Source organism: Triturus cristatus, chromosome 8 (genome assembly GCF_964204655.1).
Source record: "Triturus cristatus chromosome 8, aTriCri1.1, whole genome shotgun sequence".
Lineage (NCBI taxonomy): Eukaryota > Metazoa > Chordata > Amphibia > Caudata > Salamandridae > Triturus > Triturus cristatus.
In genome coordinates, this window is record NC_140591.1 from 1,168,560,448 (window position 1) to 1,168,587,371 (window position 26,924).

The 26,924-nt window shown below is 46.9% G+C and overlaps 1 protein-coding gene across 6 annotated transcripts in view; it reads right to left on the reverse strand.

Moving 5' to 3' along the window:
• INPP4A (inositol polyphosphate-4-phosphatase type I A) overlaps positions 1–26,924 on the reverse strand; it is an 857,226-nt gene that overhangs the window by 408,957 nt on the left and 421,345 nt on the right. For all 6 annotated transcript variants that reach the window (XM_085622821.1, XM_085622820.1, XM_085622817.1 and 3 more), the window contains exon 7: positions 10,354–10,556. In XM_085622821.1, coding sequence (XP_085478947.1) covers positions 10,354–10,459 — 106 coding nt within the window. In that variant the 5' untranslated portion in view covers positions 10,460–10,556. The remainder of the gene's footprint in view (positions 1–10,353; positions 10,557–26,924) is intronic.

Below are 26,924 nucleotides of genomic sequence, written 5' to 3' on the forward strand. Positions count from 1 at the left end.
GTGACTCGGAGTGTCTAGCGGTTCGAACATTGGTGGGGTGTGGCGGTGTGCCCCTTGGCCTGCTTCGCTGGGGTTGCTTGTTGTGTGGTCCCCCCTGGAGCCGGAGCTTGACTCGGAGCGGCGGGTTTGTGGTAGCCGCTGACCCTCAGTACTGCCATGGGCAAAGGCGATAAGACCCAGCCCAAACTATCTTTTGACCCCCGCAAGCCGAAGGGGCCCGATGTTGCGGCACCCGAGATGCCATCGGGCGGAGCTGCATCGGAGAGCTCTATGTGCACAGACATCAAAGCAATGTTAGCGGCAATGGAAAAGGGGCTGCAGGGCAGTCTGACTGCGATGGACACCAAGCTCGATGCTCTCACCTACCGCATGGACCGAATGTCGGAGCGAGTGGACAAGAACTCGGAGCGGCTAGATATGTCCGAGAAGAGAATAACGCAGGTGGAGGAGGCTCAGACGGAATGGGATTCGGACCGCAGACAATTCAGTAAGCTGCTGCAGGTCATTCAGGACAAGTCGGAGGACTTAGAGGCCCGCTCGAGGAGGTCGAACATTCGCATAACGGGCGTGGCGGAGTCGACGCACACCGGGCGGATGGAACCCTTCGTGGAAAAACTGCTGCGGGCCCTGCTGGGAGAAGACGTGTTCTCCCCTATGTTTGTCGTTGAGAGAGCCCATCGTTCGCTGGGCCCCTGCCCCAAGCCCGGGGCACCTGCAAGACCCATTATAGCAAAGCTGCTGAACTATAGAGACAGAGACACAGCCCTGCGGGTGGCAAGAGAAAAGGGGAAGTTGCAGTTTGAAGGGATGAACATCTCCATCTACCCCGACTTCTCGGCGAAGGTCCAAGAGGAACGGAGGCAGTTTGCACCCTACAAAAAACAACTTCGCGACTTGGGCCTGGACTATGCTATGTTATACCCGGCGAAGCTCCAGATCAACAGGCAGGGACATTCGCACTTTTTCACAGATCCGAGGGAGCTGCAGCGATCCCTAAAGGAGTGGTCCGAAGGGCCGCATTGACACTCGAGCGGATGCCTCCAGTTTGGAGGAACAGGACTAGATTTCCGGTTGTGGCTTCCATTTGCAGACTGCCGCCCGGCTTGGGTTTGCAAGCTTGACGGGGGGGCATCTGCTCCCCCGGCGGAGTCATGACCACTGGAGCTGAGTGGAGGCGAAAGAGGCGGCGACCACACTTGAGGACTTCGCAGCCGCTGCTGGGTGAGACCTTTCTGATATGTTGGGGGTGCCCTAACGCTAAGGCCCTAGACTCGGGGGGTCTGGGGGGGGCCGGTCTGCTTGCACTAGCTGGCCGCCAGCTGGGTTGCCCCGTGGACTTTATCACTGAGGGGCTCCCACTAGGTTGACTCCTAACGTTTGCTGTGCAGGCCCGTCTATGAGACTATTGGATGCTGGCCAGGATGTTTATACGGGGGCTCCTTTGGACTGGCAGGTCTGCATCGCTGGATGGGGCAGCTCGATCCCGATGGGGGTGTTGGGGACCCCCCTAGAACTACTGGAGGAGAGGCGATAATAACTCGAGCTGTACTGAGATTTGGGGCAAAGGTGTGGGGGCAAGTTTATACTGTGGCCTGTTGAAAGGTTAGGGTAGCTGTTCCCCGGCGGCCTCTGCCCCAGCGCTGATAGCTTACATGGCCCCTCCGGGGGCCAGTTTGGGGAAGGTTCTATGTGTTTGTTGTGGGGTAGGGAGGGGGGTAGGAATGGGGTCCTGTCTGGCCAGGTTGGGGGTGGTCGGCTGTGGGAGGAGGGTAGGGAAGTTAGGGGGACGTTTTGGGGTTGGGGACTGGGATACACACGGTACGCTGAGAGACAAGTCTTCTGTCCTATCTTTGTATGGCCGCTCTATGTTGTCCGGTGTTGAATGGTGGGCGGGGCCTCCCGCTAGGCCCTTAAGCTGCAGAGGTTACGGTATGTTTTTGCAGGGATGTCTGACCTCAGAGCGTTGACTGGTGACACTGGTGGAGTGGCCATTAGGGCGTTGACATGAAATGTCAGAGGGTTGAATGATTTCCGCAAACTCCGAAAAGTACTGAATTATCTCCACAGGCACCACATTGATCTGGCGCTAATACAAGAGACCCACCTCCCACTTACTAGTAAAATGTTATCAGCGAAGGGGCTGGTGGGCAGCAGCGTGGCGGCGGGCTTTACGTCACACTCCAGAGGGGTGGTCACTTGGGTAAACCCACGATCGAAATTGCGGTTGACGTTGCTGACCGCCGACCCGGACGGGCGTTATTTAATCGCGCGGTGTGTCGGGAAAGGCCATGATCTAATTGTAGTCAATGTGTATGGCCCCAATTATGACACCCCAGAGTTCTACGACGCGCTGGCGACACAATGCAGGCAGTACGTGCATGCTGGCATGGTGTGGGGTGGTGACTTTAACTTTACATTCAACCCGGACTTGGACCGCTCCTTGGGGCAGGTGCGCCGCCCGGCGGCTGCTGCCTTGCATATGCAGGCAGAGCTGACTAGACTTGATATGGTGGATATCTGGAGACACAGGCACCCTGGTAAAGGGGGATACACGCATTACTCGGCATTTCACGACGTGCACACCAGAATAGACTATTGGTCAGTATCGCGGTCATTGCTGGCGGTTGTCAGGGGGTGCGAGGTCTTACCGCGCACTTTGTCGGACCACTCCCCCCTTCTTCTGTTACTGGCTACTCCGATCAGACGAGTTCCGCCGTTCACGTGGAGGCTGCCGCCTTACTCACTGCTAGATGAGGTGTTTCGGGGGGAATTGGCGGATGACATAGACTCCTTCTTCGAGATTAGTTCAGGATCTGTTCAGAGTTTCCAAACGGTGTGGGACTCGTTTAAGGCCTATATTCGCGGTGTAGCTATGGCTAAGCACTCTGGTGTGCTTAAATCCATACGGCAGCGGCTGGGGGCTCTGGAGACGCAACTTGCGCGGTTGGAGGAGAGCCGGGGGGTATCCGCGGACCCCGAGATAGCAGCGCAGATTCAGATTCTGGTCTCCGAATTCAACAGTGAAGAGGATCGGGAGGTGCAACATATGGGCAAGTATGCTACGGCCCGTACCTACGGGGAGAGCGAGCGCCCGGGCTCCTTACTTGCGGGGATACTCCGCAACGCTAGGCGGCCCCTGGTCATTGACGAACTTGTCACTGCTTCAGGCGATGTGATGACCGACGAGACGGGGATTATAGACGAATTCAGGACCTATTATGCCGGACTGTATAAGTCTAAGTCCTCTCAAATGGAAGAGGAAATAGAGGACTACCTCAGTTATATTAAAATGCCCTTTTTGTCTAATTCACAGAGGGAATTCCTGGCGTTGCCCATACAAAAGGATGAGATCCTGGAGGCTCTAGGGGGCATGAAAGCGGGCACTGCCCCAGGAGTGGACGGGCTGAGGGTGGCCTTTTATAAGGCCTTTCAGGATAAGCTTTTCCCGCACCTTATGACTCTCTTTGATGATATATGTCTGGAAGGTTGCATGCCCGACACGATGCGAGAGGCTCTGTTAGTTACCATTTTAAAACCCGGTAAACCCTCTAACCTGTGCGGTTCATACAGGCCGCTCTCCCCGATAAATGTCGACGCCAAGTTGTACGCTAAGGTCCTGGCCACGCGCTTGGCACTGCTAGTGCCGGAGCTCGTGGCGCCGGAGCAGGCGGGCTTTATCCCGTCCAGGAACCTCACATATAATATCCGCACAGTCCTTGGGGTCATGCAGCATGTGTGCCCAGAGTGTAAGGCTTTAGCGCTCTTCCTAGACATGGAGAAAGCGTTCGATTCCGTGGAATGGCCTTTTATGGTGAGGGTCTTGAGGAAACTTGGACTGGGAGAGCCTTTTCTGCAGATGTTTGGAGCATTGTATTTTGGACCTACTGCTCGGCTGCGAATCGGTGACCAAGTCACGGAGGCCTTTGAAGTCTCCAGGGGGACCAGGCAGGGCTGCCCCCTTTCCCCACTCCTATATGCGCTGGTGGCGGAACCCTTGGCGTGTGCAATGAGAGAATATCACAGATTTGAGGGTATTAACTTTCCCTCCTATAAGATTTGTATTTCTACCTACGCGGACGATACGCTGCTGTATGTTCGCGACCCGGAGGAGAATCTCGCTTCCATATTGCGAGAGGTGGTCCGGTTTGGGGCCCTGTTGGGCCTCAAGGTGAACTGGAACAAGTCACTGGCATTCCCGTTGACTCCGGTTACTTTGCCGTTCCCTATGGAGTACCCCTTGCAGTGGACGACGGACTCAATACGATACTTGGGGATTCGGCTCCACAAGGATCCGGATGTTCTGCTAAGGGAAAACTACGGAGTAGCTTACTCCAAACTCGTTGACGATGTAGAAGAGTGGGACAGGCTCCCCTTGTCGCTGATGGGCAGAATAGCCGTCATGAAAATGGTGGTCCTGCCGAGATTTCTGTTCCTCTTCAACAACATCCCTATAGTGCTCTCTAAGGCCTTCTTCGCGCAGTTGACTCAGACCCTGGTTCGGCTGGCCTGGGGTGGTAAACAACCCAGAGTTCAGTGGAAAGTGTTGACGCTTCCCTACGAGATGGGAGGGCTTGGAGCCCCTGACCTGGAAAGGTATTATAGAGTGGCGCAGGCAGCCCACCTGCATACGTGTATACATGCCAACTCAGATGTCCCGCATGTGCTATTGGAGCGACTGTTTGCAGATCCGCTTCCTCTCCCGGCGACGGTCTTCCAGCCGGTGGATCGCAGTGTAGGAACGTTGGATTCGCTTAAAGCCACAAACCACGCGTGGCATGCGTTAATGCGGGCGCAAGGCCGAGAACTGTTGTATTCCCCGCTGATGCAGGTGGAATGGGCGGTGTGGCTCCCCCCCCTGCGTGAGGCAGGAGTGTTGCAGGCGTTGAGCGCTTTGGGCGTCATTAGGATGGCGGATCTGTTTCTGGACGGAGTGGCCAAGACATGGGAGAGTATCGGCCCGACCCGGCCTGAGATTACGTTACTCCAGCGCTTCCAATTCCACAGGGTCCGTAGTGCGCTGTCGGCTCTGTTGGGGCCGGGCATGGCAGAGCCCCCGGAAATCCCGGAGCTTACCTATGTCATTAAAACAGCGGCGCTGTCCAAACTGGTTACGACCCTCAAAAAACTTGGTGACCAGCACAGGGCACACCAGTGCACCGCAGCACGGCGAGACTGGCAGACCGACCTCGAAATGGACATTTCGGATGAGATGTGGAAATACTGCTGCTCTAGCACCAAAAAGGTGTCCTTAAATGGTCGGCACAGGTTGATACATTTTAAGTACTTGCAGCGGGTCTATTACACCCCTGAGAGACTGCATAGGTACGGGTTACGCCCAACGGCGGAGTGCGAGCGCTGTCATATCCCAGTGGCTGACTTCCTACACATGGCCTGGCTCTGCCCAGGTGTGGCCCGGTTTTGGACGGCGGTGTTTCGGGAATTCAGCCAGATACTGGAAACGGAGATACAACCCAACCTGGCACTGGCGTTGCTGGGTTACTCCAGGCCTCTTCTGCTAGCACTGAGACGTCTGACAGACATGGCGTTATTGATGGCGCGGCGAGTTGTGGCGGCCCGCTGGATGAGAGGGCCACTTCCCACTAAGAAAAGATGGGCCAGAGACATGCTGTATTGCAGCACGCAGGCGGAGACATATAGCGAATTGTTACCCCCAAAAAGTCGTCCCAAGAACTTTTGGGGGCTGTATAGAACATACCTGACTGCCGAAGACCCCGAAACGGCTGGTCAGGGGGAGACACAGAGCGAAGACCCCACTGCTCACAGAGGGACGGAGGGGGGCGTGACACAAGAACAGGACCCTATTGTAGCATGATGGTGTGTGATGCCGGTGCACCGGCTGGGATGGATGCTGGTCAGTGGAGGGGGTGATGGGGGGCCCCTCGGTTGTAGCTGGTGCTCCTTAGACGGGGCCATGTGGGGTGTGAACGAGAGCTGCAGGGTTGTGAATGGCCTGAAAGCGGGGGGTGCAGTGGCTGGTCACTACCGGCTGCAGGGACTGCGGACGCGTATACATGCAGAAGGAACGAAGGAGGGGACAGCGAGCGTGTGGTGGGTGGGGTGGGTGGGTGTTGTGACATGGTTACAAATTCTCAGGAACTAGACCAGGTTTGTAGGGGAGGGTGGATAATACTAGGCTTGCCATTCAAGCACGTCAGGCTGTAGTGTGGACTGGGGACTAATGCACCTTCCATTCTCAGAAGTCATCCTGTCTGGTCTATCGTGTTTGATGTTTTTATTGCAATGCCGCCGGTCCTCCGGGATGCCGGCTGAATGGCCGTGTAAGAGACAACTGAACCGCCCTGCTGGTCTGTAGGGTCATCCCATTGCTATGGGATCCCGCGGCGATCTGACCTGTCCATTTCCTATATATCAATAAAGGTTTTAAAAAAAAAAAAAAAAATTACATATAGTAACACGCATTGGTAAAGTCAATAGGTTTGGCTGCCAGACTTTTGCCTTTGTCAATGATTGTTTTGACTTGTCACTTTTTTTGCAAAACTTTATACTTCAGCAAACTGCTTGGCACTGTCTATCTAAAAAAAAAAAGTAAAAATATTTGTTTAGTCTCACTATAGTCTCTGACACTGAAGGGAACTACTTTGTGTGTGGATTTGCTCCTTGTGAAAGAGTTTAATGTTGTCACTCACAGTGAAGTTGCCAATGGCTGAAGTGGGCCGACCTTCTGCCATATGCTATAGTGGGTGGAAGAAAAATGCATATGACACAATAACAGACCAATAGATGAAGATGGTTATCTGGAAGCCCCCATAAGTGCATCGTACATATAATTTTAGTAAAGTCAAAATGTCTTGACTAATGCAAGACCAAAAAAAGGACACGTTCCTGCTCTAAAAATAAAGTCTTAATATGAAAAGTGATAATAAAAATTTCAACTACAAATATTGGGGCATCTAACAGTGAACAATAGTTAAAATAAAACCTTTACATATTTCGGTGGCATTTCCATCAATTAACAATCCACTTTCTTCAGTACAAAACCTGTTTTTCCTTGGAAAATGGGCTGTAGGAGGTCACCAAGTCATGGGTTATGTTTGAAGTGTAGACTCAGGTTAATTTGTGATTGATCTGTTCTTGACACAATGGCATGCATTTAATTTCCCCGTTCTTGCCTAAGGAAGTTTATTAAGCTCAGTGGCCACTTTTCATATTAGGGTTTTTTTTCTCCATCAACAACATGCGTTTTTTTGCTATGTGTAATTGTGTTTCGAGGCATTTGATAAAGAAAGGGGTTTGGTTATTTGTTAAAGGAACGCTTCTAATTTTGATACTTGATTAATAAATTAATTATTCTTTAAACTATATGTTTTGTTTACCTGAAATATTGGTAATGAGAAATAAGCGAACATAATATTAGGGCAAAAATTAATGTGAGTGGAGAGTTTGGTTATGTTTCTTATTGGCGGTGAGTAAGCGGCACCCCTGGGTCAGGACTGACTTACGGTGGCAAAGAATGTATGTTCTGTGCCCTGAGTAAGTTGAATATGCTACAAGTCAGTACTGAGGAGCACTGGCTGAGGAGTGTTCTTACTTATTCTGGAATAATTGGATATAATGTGGGTTATTATGAGTACCAGTGAAAAAACAGTGTTGGCAGTGGAAGTGTGCAGCACCAGCCTCCTATAGCAATTTTTGTGTCACCAGCACTTAATTGTTTTAGTTTAAAAAAAATAGGCAGTGGGCCTAGCCTTGTCAATGCATCATTACTAGAGTAGGAAGGTACTATAAAGTATAAAAGGATGAACTTTTAGGGAATTCTCAGAACACAAGTCAGAATATCAAAGAAAAGGAAATTCAGAAAGCTCGTTTTATTTTTCTGAGGGTCCAGACTGTCTGGTTTGAGTTTCTGAGTTGCTACAGAGAAAACTGTAGACCGAGAAATATTTAGCAACAGGCAGCTCCCAAAACTCTATAGGATTAGGGGCCCTAGGAGGCATTATGTGTGGAATCCAGGTAAACTACTACTGTTACCTGTAAATCTACCATGCAAGGAAAAGAATGACAACAGCAAATGTGAACGGGGACACATTTAGCAAATATGAGCGTCCACATCTCACCAGTACTGTAGCATTTAACAAGTCTGTTTCCCACTAAACCCTTGCCTCTTGCTGCTTCCCGGGTTTTTATACCAACAAGACTTTACAGAGATAAAGTATTGTCTATAAAACTATAAAATGTGTCCTTTTCACTGTACATTTCTCTGTACCCATTATAATTTGTATCCATTTGTTTGTATAACATGATAATCACAACAAAATATTCCAGTGATGTGTGCCAGTGCTAGTCTTAATGTTAACTTGGTTATCAAAAAATGCCTTTGGCCGTAACCTAAACCCAGCAAAAGCATCAAAGAATCAGAAGGAAAATAGACCTTAGAACATCACTGAATAAGAGAATGTGTACAACTGAAAAGCATCAGTAGACCTCCGATGATCTGAATCCATTTAGAGTTGTCTGAGGCAAAGCAGCACATGTATGGTTGAAGATAGATATGATGGAGGGGTGGAATCAAAGAAACAATGAAGCGCTGCCCAAACCAAGTGATGGGAATTTCTGAGGACTGACGGCACACTGTGTGTGCCCTTGCCATTATCAGTTCTAAACTATGGCTGTGGGAGGGAATCAGGTCTGTGTAGTCTAACTTGTCACATACCTTCTTAGTGGTTAAGTAAAAGCTACATGTAGAAATCAAGGTAGTAATCAATGTGAAAATAAAGACTAAACCATAGTCTCCAGGAATCATTATAATAAAGAAGTGGTGAATGGCCACCCGCTGGTAACAAGTAAGCATCCTTAAACGTCAAATAAGGTGCAGTTAAGAGCAGTAATTATGTGTGAATGTAGTAAAGGATGGTGGTTATGAAAATGAGAATACATGAATACTCTTTCCTTGACGGTACAACGCTACGAAAACACAATGCTGAGACTCTTTAAGCCCTTTTATTCCCATTCACGGAGAATATCCAATTGTAAAAATTGAAGAATTGACCAAAATGGAAGGTATTTACCAGTAAACAATACATATCATTTATAAAATTATCAAACAAGGATCAGAATTAGAAAAGTTAATTTTACAAATGACAAAAACATTTTGTCAAATATATCCAAACACAATTACACATAGTAACATGCATTAGTAAAGCCAATAGGTCTAGAGTTGGCTGCCAGCCTTTTGCCTTTGTCAAATGATTGTTTTGATTTGTCACATTTTTTGCAAACCTTTATACTCCAGCAAACTGCTTGGCACTGTCTATCTAAAAAAAACTGTGGGCAAAAGCAAACATATTTGTTTAGTCTCACTATAGTCTCTGACAGTGAAGGGAACTACTTTGTGTGTGGATGTGCTCCTTGTGAAAGGGTTTAATGTTGTCACTCACAGTGAAGTTGCCAATGGCTGAAGTGGACCGACCTTCTGCCATATGCTTTAGTGGTTGAGTTTCTGGACAGTGTTAGAAAATGGGAGACATGATTAATTAACCTTTAATGAATTTCTTGGATGTCAACCGACAATGTGGCATTATTAACAAACTGCATTTGCAGTTTTAAGCTGGGCGATTACTTTCTAAGGCCAATAAAAATCAACAGGACTTGACTTTTACAACACTCATGAACCAGTGATGCAATTCTTTGTAAAAATGAAAAAATATATGTTATAGAAACACAAAATGAGACAAGATAAAAACAAATTAAAAGGGTCCATTAATAAGAGGATGCATGACACAATTCCATAAAATATGGACCAATGAAGAGGGGATGTAAGACGTATAGACATGGGCAATCACGGGCAAGGAGAAGCCTTATAGGTAAATGCCTACACATGAGACAGAAATGGAGGGAATAGAAAACCTTATGCTGTCAAAGTGAGAACTCGATGCATGTGCCTCAAAACATACAATTTGCCTCTGATTTCGAAATGTTATCTTAATACTCTTTAGAAGAAAAGCAATTTAAAAAAATGCCAAAATTCTAGTAATAAAGAATTTGGCAATGTAGTGGGTGCACACCGTGTTCTAATCCGACTTTGTGCTGGAACAGAATAAAAACGATTTGTGCCAAGAATAACTCATGGCACATTTCTGGGGTTATCTGTGCATATACACTGAGATTGTGACTTTAGCTAGGAGATTCTTTAGCATGTGTGGATGATGACAAATTTGATTTCCATATTAACATAACATCAAGGTACCCGGAAGGTTAAGGAATTAGTTCAGAAAAAAACACAGAAAAATACCCAAAAAAAACATCTTGTATACTTAACATCTAAGTAAGTTGCTCTATTAGGATAAGGTTTTCCTTACAATGGCGTCTTCTTACCTGCCAGCGACAAGCCCAGCAAATCAGTTGAGACATCAATTGTCGAATGCCGCATCATGGAGCGTGATTTGGCGCCATGGCGGGGACTATGCTCCTGTGCTGTCATTTTGTCACCCAACGTGTTTTCTACATCCAGTCTTTGTACAGCAATTCAATGGACTGCAACAAATCGTCTGAGCATGCTACTGTTTGGGGTTGCATGGCTAAAAATAAGAAATCACAAGGTCAGAGCTCAAGTAATCTTTATTTCTGGGCCATTAGCAAACAAAATATTTATAATAAATTATGTCACTGGCGAGTCACAGAGAAAACAAAAGGTTTATAATGCAGGGAATGCTTGACATAACCTGAAACACTGATAATTACTCTGTGTGTATTCCACTCTGTCTTTGTTTAGGTTTTTCTACAAGCACTTTAGCTATCACACATCTCATGTTACCAATACTTTTAAATGTACATGTAGAGTAGTTGAACAGAAAAGGCAGGGTTTTGGATCAGCCCACGACAGTCGTTGGCGTTAATGGGTTTTCATGGTCTGTGGCTCCCTGGATGGGCTGTCCATTAAGACGACAGTATTTTGTGGATTATTATATTGTTCACAGATGTTCCCATGGATGACAAAGCTGAAGTAGTTCTTCTGTTAGACTGCAGAAAAACATGACGTCTGCTAGTAAGTCCCAGTCAGTGAGTGTTCTTTCATCTAATTTAATTACTTTATTGAAGTGATAACATTATAAATGCTGGTTTATAGTTCTTTTGTTTAAGAAGCATTTCCTGTATTTGTCTTTATTGCACGCTAAGCCTACTCAATAATCCCCTTTGCAAGTTCACTTGTTTTACTTTGCTGTCATGATAATTTGTGTTCTTAACAAAGTAAAGACCAGCACGTACATATGCTTTGCTACAGCAGGTGTGAAATTACTGCTCCACTTTCTTTATTTTTTTAATTATTTTTATTAGATTTTTGTAAAAGCAATACAAACGGGCACAGACATGTGTCCGTAGTAAACAATCAAACATTGCAGGTGAGAACAGTAGAGGCAACAATCATCACGTTTTGTCACAATAGTACAATAGGAGCAGCTATAGATTGGAGAGACGGCAAGTCATTACAATCAGTATGTGTTAACCAAGCATTTGACCTATACAGGTAGAGACCCAGACTCTTCCCCTGAGGCATCGAAGAGATGGTACGCAATCCACCTTCCCCAGATCTTATAGAATTTATGCAGGCACCCTCTAGCTTTATGGGTGACCATCTCATCGGCCATATAAAGGTCCATCCCTTTTCTCCATTCTGACAGAGATGGCGGCTCGGGGACCCCCCAGGTATTTACTGCTCAACTTTCAAAAGTATCTACTATCAACTATTTTGCTGTTTATGCCTTGTAAGGTCACCATTTACAATGAAAACTTCAACTACTGACATTTTATTATCTTTAAGTGTACAGCTTTACTTTTACTTTGCACAGTCTTTTCAAAAAGAGGCGATTACCCATAGAATAGTAGCCTAAGAGGTTTCTTCATCATAGGAATTTATTTCAAGGACAGCTGGCAGCACCACACACAAAGTCGACCCACTATTAACAAACAAACAAATAAACACTCCTCCCTCACAAAATGTCAGATCCATTAGCTTTGCTGTTTATATTCAAGAAAAGCAATACCTATTCGCTTTGTTAATGCTGGTTTCCTCTGAGCTATTACAGAAGAGGATTGGCCATAAGTCATCTTTCTGGACCTTTCTAGGAAACTGGGATTTTGTTGCAGTTACCCCCTTACTTTTTGCTCCATTTTTAGCTAGTAGATGATGATTTTCGACTCTGATAGTGAACTGATGCAAAAACAACAATTGATGGACAGAATGCAGAACAATGTCATACATTCACCCCAGTACAGAGATCTGGGCCTAAATCCATCGTTTTTTTGCTCACCATGACATTCCAGTTTGGACCCAGCCATATGCAAATTAGTCTTGACCCTGCGCCCAATGGGAACAGTCCAGCCCGAACTGCCAGGCCAAGTCCTCCCTGGACTGGAAACAAACATCCTAGGGCTGGTTTTAGGCTTTCAGCCCTCATCGGCCAGGATAGCTTGACTCCAGTGGCATGGAGAGCACGGGACCCCCGTCTGGGCACACCCGTCCCACTCGTGGGTGACAAATGCAAAAACAACAATTGATGGACAGAATGCAGAACAAAGTCATACATTCACCCCAGTACAGAGATCTGGGCCTAAATCCATCGTTGTTTTGCTCACCATGCCCTTCCAGTTTGGACCCAGCCATATGCATATCAGTCTTGACCCTGCGCCCAATGGAAACAGTCCAGCCCGAACTGCCAAGCCAGGTCCTCCCTGGACAGGAAACAAGCATCCTAGGACTGCTTTCGGGCTTTCAGCCCTCATCAGCCAGGATAGCTTGACTCGAGTGGCATGGGGAACAGGGGACCCAAGTCTGGGCATACCCGTCCCACTCGCGGGTGACAAATGCAAAAACAACTATTAATGGACAGAATGCAGAACAATGTCATACATTCACCCCAGTACAGAGATCTGGGCTTAAATCCATCGTTGTTTTGCTCACCATGCCATTCCAGTTTGGACCCAGCCATATGCAAATCAGTCTTGACCCTGCGCCCAATGGGAACAGTCTAGCCCGAACTGCCAGGCCAGGTCCTCCCTGGACTGGAAACAAGCATCCTAGGACCGCTTTCAGGCTTTCAGCCCTCATCAGCCAGGATAGCTTAACTCCAGTGGCATGGAGAGCACGGGACCCACGTCTGGGCATACCCGTCCCACTCGCGGGTGACAAATGCAAAAACAACATGATGGACAGAATGCTCACTGTGCCACTGGATTCAAGCTAGCCTGGCTGAAGAAGGGTGACATACCCTGAAACCGGTCCCAGGATGCTGGTTTTCGGTCCAGGGAGGACCTAGCCTGGCAGTCCGGTCTGGACTGTTCCCATGGGGCACAGGGTCAAGACTGATTTGCATATGCCTGTGTCCAAACTGCGGTGGCGTAGTGGGCAAAAGAACGATGGATTTAACCCAGATCTTTTGACTGGGGGAGAATTTTGCATTGTCAGCATTCCGTCCCTCATTTGTTTGCTGTAACACTGATAGTGAACAGAGGCCTGCTAACCAAACCTCAGTGCCAGTGCTCCTTCCCTAAAACAAGGTGTTGTCTAAATGTGCTACAATTGGCAAAGGACTTTAGCATCCATATAAGTCCCTAGTAAATGATACTTCAGGTACCTAGGTCATGGGTACTAAAGAGGGTCCCTAGACAGATGGATATTAATACATTTGCAGATTTATACGCCGAGGACAGATTTAGGGCCTCACCAAATCTCCCAGAGGGTCAGATTGGGCGGTTCACTGTAATGTTCACCTATCACCGAATTGGAGCAGCATGCAGGAAATTAGACAGTATGCCACCTATACTACCTGCACTGGAACACATAATAACAAATTCATCGTCGAGAAAGCGGATTACTAGACTGTACAACACAATGCAGACAACTGCACCAATTATAAAGCTGAAAGCGATGATGGACTGGAATTCCTAAATGCATCCACAAATTACAGAGGAGCAATGGAAGTTCTGCTGTGGGCAATTGCAACTACTATCCCCTAACTATAAATTGCGCCTAATCCATTAAAACATTTTACATAGATATTACAGGATGCCAACCCAACTATGTAAAATGGGGCTCAGGTCTGATGACAAATGTTTGAGATGTGGAGCAGATTCAGCTTCATTTCTTCATATGGCATTGTACTGCCCCGCATATTTAAATATTGGACAGACATCTTAAGTAAGATAGATGCTATATTAGAAACTCACATAATACCTACACCCACAACAGGCTTTTTAGGATACTAACGCCAGCTGAGACCAGAAAACTGCATGCACTTGTATTACTATTAGCTAAGCGTAGAGTCAGAATACATTGGGGCGATAAACGTGCACCCTCAAGCAAGGAATGGATACAGGATATCTGTTATTGTCAAAACTAGTTATCAACGTATTGGGAACTGATTCCAACCCAGTCCAGAGCAAAAGACATATGGGAACCAGTCTTAAACTGGATGTGCACATTACCGTCAAACAGCAATACTCCCACGAGGGGGGAGGTGTAACACATCCAGCACGCCAGCTTGGGTGATGCTCCCAGTTATTATATAGTGTATAGTGGCATTATTTACTAGAACACACAGCAAAATGTGGAGAATATGGTCAGGTGCGTAAGACTCCACTGGAGCAGTATGGGCCCCGTGAAATGGGTGGGGGAAGCTCGAAGAAGATCTTGACATGTGGTGCAGGAGTTGTCCGAAGGGTATATCATTAATAACGTGGTGGACCATCCAGCGCTATTGTTCATTATATTGGTGGACCTCGCTATAGCAGTGTAAGTTTATACTGTAACCTGTACAGTGCTGTATAGCTTGCCTAGATTGTATCGATTCTGACATGCTGACCAGTTCTGATTGTTTTTTCTCGTTGTTTGGTTCTAATTGAAATGTGAGATATGCACGAATGCCTCACTTATATAACCCAATTGACACATTGAAGTATGTGATTACTGTAACTTGTAAAAATGCCAATAAACAAATAAAAATAATAAAAAAGAGGGTCCTTAAGGGCTGCAGCATATCTTATGCCACCCTAAGGGACCCACATAAAAATTCCACACAGACTGCCAGTGCAGGCTGCGTGACATGGTGCAAACCATACGTGAAAACACGACATGACACACCCCTATGCGTCATGCCAAAGTCACTGCATCTAATATATGTAAGTCAACCCTACATAAGGCCTTTGAGCCCTAAGGCAATGTACAATATATTTTATGTGAGGACATATCTGCATGAGCAGATATGCCCCTGTGATGTCTAGTTTTACTGCTGGATATTGCAAGTGATCAGGGAAGCCATCTTAAGATATGTACTAGGCACTGCTCAAAACGAGTTCCCAAGCTACATAATGGCTTCACTGAAACATATGGTGCTTGGTATCAAACATCTTGCAATAATAAGCCTATGTAGATTCCAATGTCGGATTTATTAATACATACACCCAGAGGGCATCTTGGAGGTGCCCTCTGAAAACCTACCATTCTCTGGTGTGTTGGTTGACTAGCTTCTGCCAGCCTGCCACCGAGGCACATTTCTGACCTCCTAGGGTGAGTGCCTTTTGCTCTCAGAAGGTCAGGTACAAAGCCTGACCAGTAAGACGATGTCAAACCACCTCCCAAAGGATGACCTGCTGATTAAAGAAGTTGTCACTTTTGAAGTGCAAATCTGGCTCTCCTCACAGGAGAGAAAGTCGATCTCCTTTATTCAGAGCCCTTTGGCACCTGGACAGGCAGGAAAATTAGATAGTCAGATAGCCTTGCCCACCCCCAGGCTAGTACAACCCCTAAGGTGGCCTAACGTGATGTGGGTACGACTTTTCAGAAGTGGCCATTATTGTGTTAGCACACTTAAGAACTCTAGGACAGGGTTATGCCCACTTCCCACAGGATGTGGTCATATAGGGGAAATAGTGACCCCAGGCGGTAAGTAGCCCATTGGGTACTACCCCTCACTCCCCTTAACACGCCTAAATTGAGTATTTCGGGAACCCTGATACCAGGATTTTCAAATTTTGTTGGACACAAAAGAAGGAGAGGAAGAAGAAGACTGCTGATCCGGGAACCGAGGAACATGACTGACTTGGCACCAACCCTACCGGCCTGTCTGCTGCACCTGACCTTCCTGGAGCAACTGATTCCTCCTGCCGCTATGCAGACCTCAGGAAACCTAAAGGGCTGCCAGTGCTTTGTAAATTGCCAACTGAACTCCTTTGTAGTAGAGGAGCTACTCCCGTGCAGCCACAGGCACCAAAGAAGAAGCCCCGGTACACCGACCGGCCACCTACAAGGTCTACCGATGCAGCAGCCACCCAGGAAGAGGTAGCAATGCTCCTACAGGTTAGATCCGCCCTCCCTCCCAGTGTGGAGATGCCAGGACTGACCAGAGCCGCACAGTACCAATCCCTGGAGTATTGGACCCCTTGCAGCAGCCAAGGCTTGTTGTGCCCAGACCGGACACCAACACCGACCTGAACATCAACGGACTTCAGGGACAATGAGACCCAGTTCGTGGGTGGCCCAGCTGTTCTGTATGCCCCTTCTGCAGAAACCAAAGACAAAAAGTGAGTCTGTTACCGCCGTCACCTGATGCCTCAAAGCGATCATGCGCCCGCTCTCCAGAGCCTGAGTCAGAGTCCAAGGGAGGTGACTGTGCCAATGGGTCCCCCACACCCAAAAGAGCTAAGCCCACGCTTGGGGTTGCACAGAATGGACTTCCAGTCGCCGTCTACAGCCTCTATCTGCAGGCCCCCTCCAACCGCGAGAGACTCCTGCACTGGAATCTGACAAAAAAGACACCACTGCACCCAAACCCCACAGCCCGAGGAGAAGTGGACCGAAGGATTCCCTGTGTGCCCAAGGATCAAGCCCCACTGTGGGTTCCCCCGGACTGGTGCCCCAGTTCCTGCTTGCAGCCTCTTTCTGAGTGACTGTTCTCCTTTTGAAGTGAATGGGACACCCGATGCCGTGCTACACCTCTGCACCCGGATGTCCCTGAGCCTCCGAGGTGACCTGCTGAAGTGGCCTTGTACCTTGTCCCAAACTAACCTTAAGTCCTAAAGAACAGTACTGTAAGTCGCTGCTAAGTGCCCAAATGCAAAACCTGCTTTTCCTCTATAGGATAACACTGCTGATCCAGAAAATGCACTATGAACCCATTTCTGAAAACTGTAAAAATTAATTTCTCGTTAAGTACTTACCCGATTCCGATTATCTTGTGATATGTGTGATATGTGCTATTTTTATTAACTGGTGTCGGATTTCTTTGAGTGTGTGTCTCATTTACTGCCTTTGGGTATGCATTCCATACTACCCTCTGATATGCCTAACTGCTTGCCCACACTACCACAAAAGAGAGCATTTGGGGTGTCATTTGTACCTCTGTAATTCCACTGGGGTTTGCCTGGACTCTTTACACTGTGTACCTCTTTCTGAACCACTATATAAAGAGCCAGCTTCCTACAACCTTGCTTTAAGAAATACACCACAGGTTCATACATACCTTTCACTGAACCGCATAGGGAAAATGTACCCGCAAACTAGGGCGTTGTGCCCTAGATGTCAGCAGGGTGAGGCAGACTTTATTCATATGGTGTGCCTATGTCCGGTATTGGCAGACTATTGGCAAACAGTGACCTCCTGCATATCAGCAGTTACGAACTCTGTCCGGCTGCAAGACCCCATTCGTTGTCTTCTTAAAGCTGGGTAGGGACTAAGCGGACAAAACAGCTGATGGGGTTTCAGGGTTTAGCATTAGTACTTGCAAAACACCACATTGCCATGGTGGCGACGGCTCCCTCGATCACAGCCAGGCACTCAGATGTTGTTCGCTGGGCCTCGGGGGAGCTTTCAGTTTGGGATGATGCCAGGGCCAGAGATGGCAAATGTAACCTCATAGAGCAGTGGGATGACTACTTGACCAGATTGAAAGATATGCTCATTCCAGTTGGCCAAGCTTCTGTTGGATAGGCGGGTTCCTTGTGCAAGTATTCTTAATGCATGGGTGGTCACTTGAAGAGACATACAGTGCATAACTACGCTGGGAGTGGTGTGGGACGGTTGGGTGTGCTTAGCTGGTTCTTGGATTGTTGATTAGATGTTAGAAACACTCCATAAGCTGTTCATTTTTGCATGCGAGTGAGGGAACAATTGTACAAAAGATACTGGTTTCTTTTTCTTGTCCTTTGTGCATGCATCTCATGTGTTGATATGGTGGAAATTTGGGTCGACTTTGTTCGCCTATTACTGCTACTGTATTTCGATGTATACAGTGATTGTTCTATGTAAAATCAATAAAAAAAATTACAACACAAAAAAAGTATTAAAAAAAAAAAAGAGAAATACACCACAGCTTGTATAAATCCCCTCAGAATAGAAACACACAGCTAATGGACCCATCTATGAACATACCTGGGTTTCTAAAGGCATCACACCGAGACAAAAAAGGAGATGGGGAGATTGTTTGAATTGATCTGAACCAGGGGCAATTATTTCAGGCATTCCACTCCATCATTGTGGTTTTTTTTTTTGCCCGAGCCGCTACATGAGAGTACTGCCCAGATGCTAATATTATTCACCCTGTTCTAAGAGGGATTGTCCAACTCAGACTTCCAGTCCACTGTGAATGGGAACACAAGCAATTCCAAGCTAGTATTGGTCTTATCAATGAGGGGTAATTTGAGTGCCTGTGGGATCCATATCTGGACACATCTAGTTGAATTAATTGGAAGCACTGGACACTGCTTTGAGCAGATTCCACTCACTTGTGGTCAGGCAGTTTGCGCTGGACGAGCGATTTTGGGATGGGGTCAAGACGGACTTGACTAGAATGGCATGGAGAGCATAAATCGCATTGGAATAAAGTGTAGTTACTAGAAATTACTGCCGTGGAAATTAATTTAAGCAATTCATCCATCACATTTAGCTTTTCCCTCTAGTGGATCAAAGTCAGTTGGGAAGTTTTTGTCATTTTTAAACCTTACTTATGAAGACTATCTAGGAAGATGGCTTGTTACAAATTGCTGACAGACTTAAAATGTTATTCACGAAACATCCTAGCATTACGCATCCTTTCTGTTGAATTTGTCCCTGCATTTCGGCTCTACTCATCCAAGATGATGCAGTTCGGCTGGAGAAGAGAAACAGATTAACTAGGACGACCTTTCAAAACTCATATCCACTCTAAAAATGTTGTACTATAAGGCATTTTTGGAGGAGTCATGTACATTGGCCCAGCTGGTAAGCATGCAGACCACAGGAATGGTTCCTAATTCTGGAGCAGGCAGGGATGGAGCAGGCAGGGATGGAAGAAACTTGCAATGCTGTCAAAAGAGTCCTTACTGTCACAGAGATGCCAGTATGAAAGGAAGCAAAGGTCCAATGCGGACCCCCAACGGCAAAAGGAAATGTTTGGATCGACGTATGGAATATGGATGTGGTGGATGGTGGGGAAGTACCCGGCACAAGGAAGGGAAGTTTAAAAGGTGTACATCTGTGTCGCAAATAAGTTAGAATGAACTCTGTTGAACTGTCAGGACGATGACGAGGCATATGAGGATGGTGAGATGGATGAAGTTTACAAGAAGACGGCGACGACGGTATTAAAGTTTAGAGGTTGGTGTGGGAAGCTTGGGTACAGCTAACAGAAAAGAAAATTGAGGGAAAGATTGGGGAGTGAACAGGAAGGCCGTATAAGAGAGAAACAGGTGTTTGCGGACAGTGGTACGTCAGTCGAAGAAGGGGTAGGGACAGATGAAAAAGAAGTTAAAGAGAACAAGGGAAAAGTAAGATGATAAGAAAAAAGAAGTGGAGTAAAAGGAGCAAAATTCGCAAATATCTGAAGAAGGGAAGTTGAAAAGCAAAAAGAAAGAAGAGGGAATGGCTGAGGTACATAGGGATGATGATGGTGATTCCTTGTAGGGATTAACAGCAAGGTTTTAAAAGTTTTTCAAAATGAAGATTCAAGAAAGGTCAAAAAAGAAGAATAGGGTTTGTGAAAAGGCCAAAAGTGTCAGTAACAATAATAACTTGGACTTTGACATTTTAATATATGACAGAGTATATTGTGAGAGGCATTATGAGTTGTGCCAAGCCCTACTCAAACCTATAGATGCCACTAAAAAAGGCACAGCTGGATCCTGAAGGCATGGCCTGGTTCAGGTATAAACAGAACTTCAGGGCAAGATTGGGTGTAAATGCCGACAAGCAGTGGGGCACGGCAGATTGGTGGGGGGAGTAGTTAGTGAACTACGGCTGCAATGCCTGGCCCCTTTAAGCCAGCCGTTCATATAGTAAGTGGCTTGCCTAAATATATCTGCCCTTTCAGGGGACGTCTTACCCAATTATGGGATGGGATGGTTTGTATTGGAACAACTGCCTGCAGGTCAGGTGTTTTGGTCAGGAAATAAGGGCCAAGGCATCAGGACATTTTGCAAGTTAAGACATTAGAGTGCAAAATCTGAGAGAAAACATTCTGTAGTACAATGCTTTGGGAAAAATGGATTTGAGGCACATAGGCAACAGAATAAAGGTATAGGACAACAGCCAGCTGGGATAAAGGGCAACTACTCAAGGTAGAGTGGCGTAGATAGGTAAGTGGCTTTCAGTATATTCGGAAAGGGAAGCAGCGATAATTTGGAAGGGGACTTTAAGGAGGGTTTTATTTTTAGTATCAAGACAAAAGAGTATTGAGGTTGGCGGAAAATTTAAAGTCAGTGGTGGCTCACCCAGAAGTAGTTGGAACAAATTACTGAATTAAGTTGGCGAGGAGGTGAATAACGGGCTATTTTTACTGCTGGCATTTGCTTAACTTGATTGCGTCACTCTTAGGGGTGGTTCCCAAAAGAAGGGAGATTTTCACCTCAGTTCTTGTTTCCTGAGGCATGAAGGAGGACTTTCAGTTAATGATTTCATTCCTCCTCAGGATACATCTGTAAATTATTTGAATGTGGATAATGCCATAAGCCAGACCAAGGATTGCGGCGTGGGAACAGATCTGGCAAAATGTGATTTAAAGTAAGCGTTTTATTTGTTACAGGTTCATTCTAGTGATCGCTGCTTTTCAAGCATCTGGTTTGGTGGGGTAATATATGCAGACAAAGTGCTACCCATGGTTTGTTCTGTTTCATGTTCTTGGTTTGAATTGTTTAATTCCTTTCTAAGTTGGCTCAGGGGATTGTCACGAAACACTACTGCTTTTTCAAGACTTAGTCACAGCAGTGAAGACAACAGAATGGCCAAGTTAAATTTTGAACATTTTGGGAGTTCAATTAGACCTAGTGAAAATGGAGGCTAAATTGCCATAAAATAAATCATAGGTATTGTGACAGTTACTGGAAAAGATTATTATGGTGATTAATTTGGAGTGAAGTTCTAGTTTTGTCATTTTTACCAGTAGACTTGTGAGAGCAAGGAGAACATTTTGTAGGACATTGGTATTTTCAAAGCAGGAGATGTTTGCCACGTCACAAAGTATGCTTGTGTGTGTAGTTAAGGGTGGTTATACAAAGATAGCAATCCTTTCTGAAGCACTTTAATGGTGGGATGATGTTGTCATTGGATGAAGAAATGTTGGCAAATGTATTTCAATGCTGTGGGTGCTGGAGGGGGTTTTGCATTTATTGGGACGGGAAAGAGGTGTGCAGAGAGTTGCTGAATCACTGGATAAAACAAACCAGAAGTGTCGCCTTTCTGAAATGATTGCCACTGGTTGGTGCTTTGGTGTTGTGGGCAAGCAGCAGATTTACTTTTTAGTGTTGATAACCAGGCTGTGGTTGCACTGGTGAATGGATCGAAGGCAAGCGATTAGGGTGCATTTTGAGAATGTTGCAGGTTTTTGTGCTGGGAATTTTACTTTTTAATATATTTTTTACAACCAGACACGGTACAGATGAGAACAATTACACCACAGATACTTTGTCTCATTCACAGAAGTAGAGGTTCTATGAATTGGCACTGGGACAAAGGGAGGAGACCAAGATGCAGATGGAGTTTTGGGCTGTAGGGGGCTATGAATGTTGCAGTTCACTGGAAATTTCTTGGCAGTTTCAACTAGTAAGATTTATAGGCAGGCCTAGTTAGAGTTCCTAAACAGCAAAGCAGAGGAAAGAGAGCTATTGCCTAGATGTTTGAATCTAAGGCACCTTGTGAATTCCATTATGCTCTCGATAGGAGCAAATGTATAGGCAATAACTATAGCTGGCAAAGCTGGTCGGGTTTGGTATTAATGGTAAATGTTTCTGAGGTTATGACCCAGCATAAGATGAGGGGGTATGAAGAATTTTGACAGTATGCACAAGAGAGAAGAGGTAGGAATTGACCCATTAGAGCAGCCATGCTGCTGGAGGTTTTAATGGTTGTACAGGACGCTTGTTTCTCTAGGGGGTGAACTGGCTTTGACACGGATGAATATGGTGTCATTTTTTGAGGCATTTAGGATTTCTGTATTGTTAGGTAAGACGGGAGTGGCAAGGTTATTGCAGGAAGAGATGTATACCTCTGTAAGAGGCTGGCTTAGTATATGGTGCTCACTTATGTAAGTGTAGCACCCTGCACTAATCCAGACAACCCTTCTAGTGATTTTAGCGTTCTTAGACAATCTTAGAAATTTCTCTAAGTGGTAGCTGTGAAGAGCAGCCTTCACACCTAGTGCAGCGGGTTTTACCAGAACGTAATCTTATTGGTGAGGATTAAGTGAAAAAGAACCACACAGTCTATCTATAAGATTATGGATTTATTATAAGGCACTCACTAACACATACAAATATCTCCAACCTAGAGATATAACACAATGCACACAATGCTTTGCAAATAAAACAGGTAAGTAGCGCAACTACACAGTGGTCGCCGGGTGAAGACCAAACCATATAGTAAAATAGAGGAATGCGAACCACGACTCAAGTCAAGACTATACCCAGAAGACATAGAAATGCTGGGGACCAAAGGAACCACCCGAGGTAAGTACCCAGGAACCACACAGAGGCTGTGTGCAGAGTGGGAACACGAACGAGGGCTCAATTCAAGTCAATGGGTAAGTTGCAACTTTTAAGAAGAAGGACCCTTCCCAGTGGACCCTGAGAAACCCCGAAGAAGACAGAGGATTGAAGAGCCAACCCACCTGTGGTTACTGAGTGAAGTGGCGTCAGAAACTGCCATCAAACTCAAAGTAGGACTTCAGGACGATGCCGTTGCTGGAGAAGGTGAAAGATTCCGGTGGGACCCAAAGGTGGATTCCAGATTAGAAGTACATGCAAGCGGAGGGGACAGAGTCTATGCCACTGAGGAGTAACCAGGAGGCACGGGAGGCGAATACCCACTGATGTAGGGTGATGCAGGAGAGTGGACTGTGACCTTGGAGCTGCAGCTGTGTGGACCAGGCAACGCTGTGGAAAATCAGGAGCCGTTCACGAGTTGTCCCACGTCGGATGTCGAGAGTTGAGGGGTCGGTGTCCATCGGGAGCACCAACAAGCCTTGGCAACTGCAAACAATGTGACAAGCGAAAAGGGTGCAGTGTCTGGACCAGCAAGGTCCAAGTGACTCACCACAAGCAAAGGAGTCAGAGTTAGCCCAAGGAAATCAGGGGACGCTACTGGCAACAAAGAAGACCCTCGAGAGGACCCACAGGCCGGAGGCACAGTTTTCGCAAGAGGACCTCGATCAGTTCACCAAAGGTGCAAGAGACGCAGTGAGGAGAAAGATCTTGGCTGCAGGAGATGCTTGAAGTTGGAGCTTCTCGGAACCCAGAGATATCTGACGAAGACAGCCAACAAGCCTTGGCAATGGCGAGTCGATGCGGTGCACAGGGGTTTGGTTCCTGAGGTTCCGACGAGGGATATTGGCCTCCAAATTGGTGAGAGGACAGTGCAGGCCTCGAGGGAGTTGTATAACCACCAGCTGTGTTGCTGAGCCTTTCGGAGTCCGTGGGAGCACAGGAGCAGCAGACCGGTCAGCTTTGTTGTGGTGCCTGCAAATGCAGGGAAGTGACACCTTCACTTCAAGGGAGATTCCTTCAGATGTCTTGGATGTCGACAGGCTTTGGAAGGATCCTGTATGGAGCACAGGCACAGACGTTGCAGTGGACGAGCAGGACGATGAGACTAGGAGCAGCAGGTGTCTTCCCAGTTGCAGTCCCGGTGCCCAGAGCAGAGTCCAGCGTAGTTTAGAGTGCCCAGATGGTCAAAGATGAAGTGGTGTCTGATCTGAATCTTGTCCATCAAGATTTGAATCTTGTCCAACAACGAATCTAGGGACCCATCCACAGGTAAGCCATTAGGTACCCCAAGGGAAGGGTTGGGACAATTCAGGTCTCCCTCCCAGAGGAGGGGCTGGACAGTGGGGAGGATACTCCCATGTCCTTTGTCCAGTTTCGTGCCAGAGCGGGAGCCAACAGCTCCCCGAACTGGTTTGAACTGGAGTATGCAGGGAGAGCACCAAGTGTGCCCTTCAAGCAGTTTCAGTGGACCTGGCAAGTGCCCCCACCCCGCCCCAATACACTAAACCCTGCCTGGGAGGTGGTCACACCTCCCTGTGACAGGATATCTATTGTTCTGCCTTCCCCTGCTCGAGGGCAGAAACATGTCTCTGGTCGGCAGCAGCCCTAGCTTGCAGTCGGGTACTGGAAGACTGGTACCGGAAGCACTGAGGGCCTCACAGAGGAGCTTTACAGTGCATGGAATCATACCTTACACACCGTTTACGGTGTGCAGGTATGATTCCAACATGTTTGATACCAAACATAACAGGGTTCATTACGGCCAGTTTAGAGATGGTCATCGCGTAATTCCGCGTGGCCACTCTATATATTGTAATGGCTGATGCACTTACAACCCGGGAGAATGGACTCCGTAGGTTATAGGGGTGTCCTGCTTATGCAAGGGCACCCGCACACTTAGTACCGAGCACCCTGCCTTCAGAATTGAAAGGCCTTCCTTACGGCTGACTTATAGGTTGTAAGGGTAGTGACCTCAGATATAGGGAAACCTATATCTGTCGTAAGTGTTGATAGCACCAGCTGCAATGGCAGGCCTGTAGCCACAATCTGAGTGGTCTCCCATAGGTGACATAATACATGCTTCAGCCCATGGGGGACCCCTGGTGTACCTATGCCATGGGTACCTCAGTACCATATACTAGGGACTTACAAGGGTACACCAGTAGCCAATCTGGGGTGTACCGAAGTACTCACCATAACCAATTTAGGGGAGAAAGCGCAGAGAATGGGGTCCTGATTATCAAGATCTCAGTCAGACTAGTCAGAAACAGCATAGCACCAGGCAAAAAGTGGGGGTAGCCATAAAAGCAGATCCTACTTTCCTACAACCTCAATAGAATAAAGATTTTATTATGACATTCAAAAACTGATCAGGCGGGTAGGGGGAAATAGAGCATGTTGAATGATTAAGACAATGTTGTACTTTGTTAGGGTTTAAAAGCATACTGTTAACACAGGGGAGAGATTAAGTGAAATATTTTCAGGTACCTAGATGGCACAGACTTGACAGCTTACCATGTTTTGGACAGGAAGACTTTGAATGCACTGGATTTGCCACTTTGAATGCTTTGCTTTAGAAGTGGTTCGGCTACAGAGGCAGACAGATTGGGCTTCACTATGAAACAAAATAAGGGCAGTGGGCGTAGGAGATCATGTTGTTATGACGAGTGTATTAGGCCTGGGGATGGTTCTAGCTAAAAGTGCATGGAGGAGGCTGGCTTAGTATATGGTGCACACTTATTTAACCCCTTCGCTGCTGCGGACATTCCGCTGCAGCGCTGGGGGGGGCAGGGGGGCAGCGCGGTGGGCCTGTGCTCATGACGGCACCGCTCCGTCATGAGCCACAGTTGAGCTGTGCTCATGACGGAACGGTTCCGTCATGACTCCGCCCATTTGCGTTGTCGCCCCGCACAGGCGGGGAAACAGCGCCGCGCAGGCGGAGCGGCCGCCAACAGGATTGTCATGACGGAACCGTTCCGTCATGAGCACACGGCAACCGTGGCTCATGACGGAACGGTTCCGTCATGAGCGGGGAAGGGGTTAAGTGAAGAACCTTGCACTAATCCAGGCAACCCTTATGGTGATTTTAGTGGTCTTATACAACCATAGAAAGCTCTCTAAGTGGGAGCTGTGGAGAGCAGCCTTCAGACTTATCCAGAAGGAGTGTTAAGAAGCTTGTTTTACCAGATCTAATCATGTAGTTTAGCTACAGTGTGTGTATAAAAATATGTCTATTTATTACACAACACCCACTAACACATTGGTATATCTCCTACCTGGAGATATCAACACAAATACACAACAATACTTCAATTGTAAATAGGTAAGTAAGCACAATACACAGTAGTCTCCAGGGCGAGACCAAACCATATACTAAAAAAGTGGAATGAGAAATGCGACCAAAGTTGGGCCTTGGACCAGGAGACTCAGAAGAGCTGGGGACACAAGGAACCACCCAAGATAAGTATCCAGTAACCCCATGGAGGCTGTGTGCAGAGTGGAAACACAGCAGCATACTCAATAGAAGTTAACAGGAGAGTCGCGGTTGGAAGACAAAAGGTTGGAGAGTCACCCCACCCATGGATACTTCAGGATCCAGGATACTTACACCCAGGAAGCAGGGTGCATAGGTGCAAAGGGACGTTGGAAACTGCTGTAGACCACAAAAGAGGACTTCAGAAAAGATGCTGCTGGCAAAGGCTGTGCAAGAGCCCAGTGTAATCCAAGGGTCGATTCTTGAAGAGAAGAACCTGCAAGCAGAGGGGACAGAGTCTATGACTCTTGAAGCTGAACAGGTGGCATGGAGAAGTAATGCCCAACAATGTCGGAAGGTTCAGGAGAGATGACGGTGACCTTGTCGCTGCAGCTGTGAGGACCAGGAGACGCTGAGGAAGACTAGGGGCTTTGCACGAGCTGTCCCACATCAGAATTCGAGAACAAGGGGG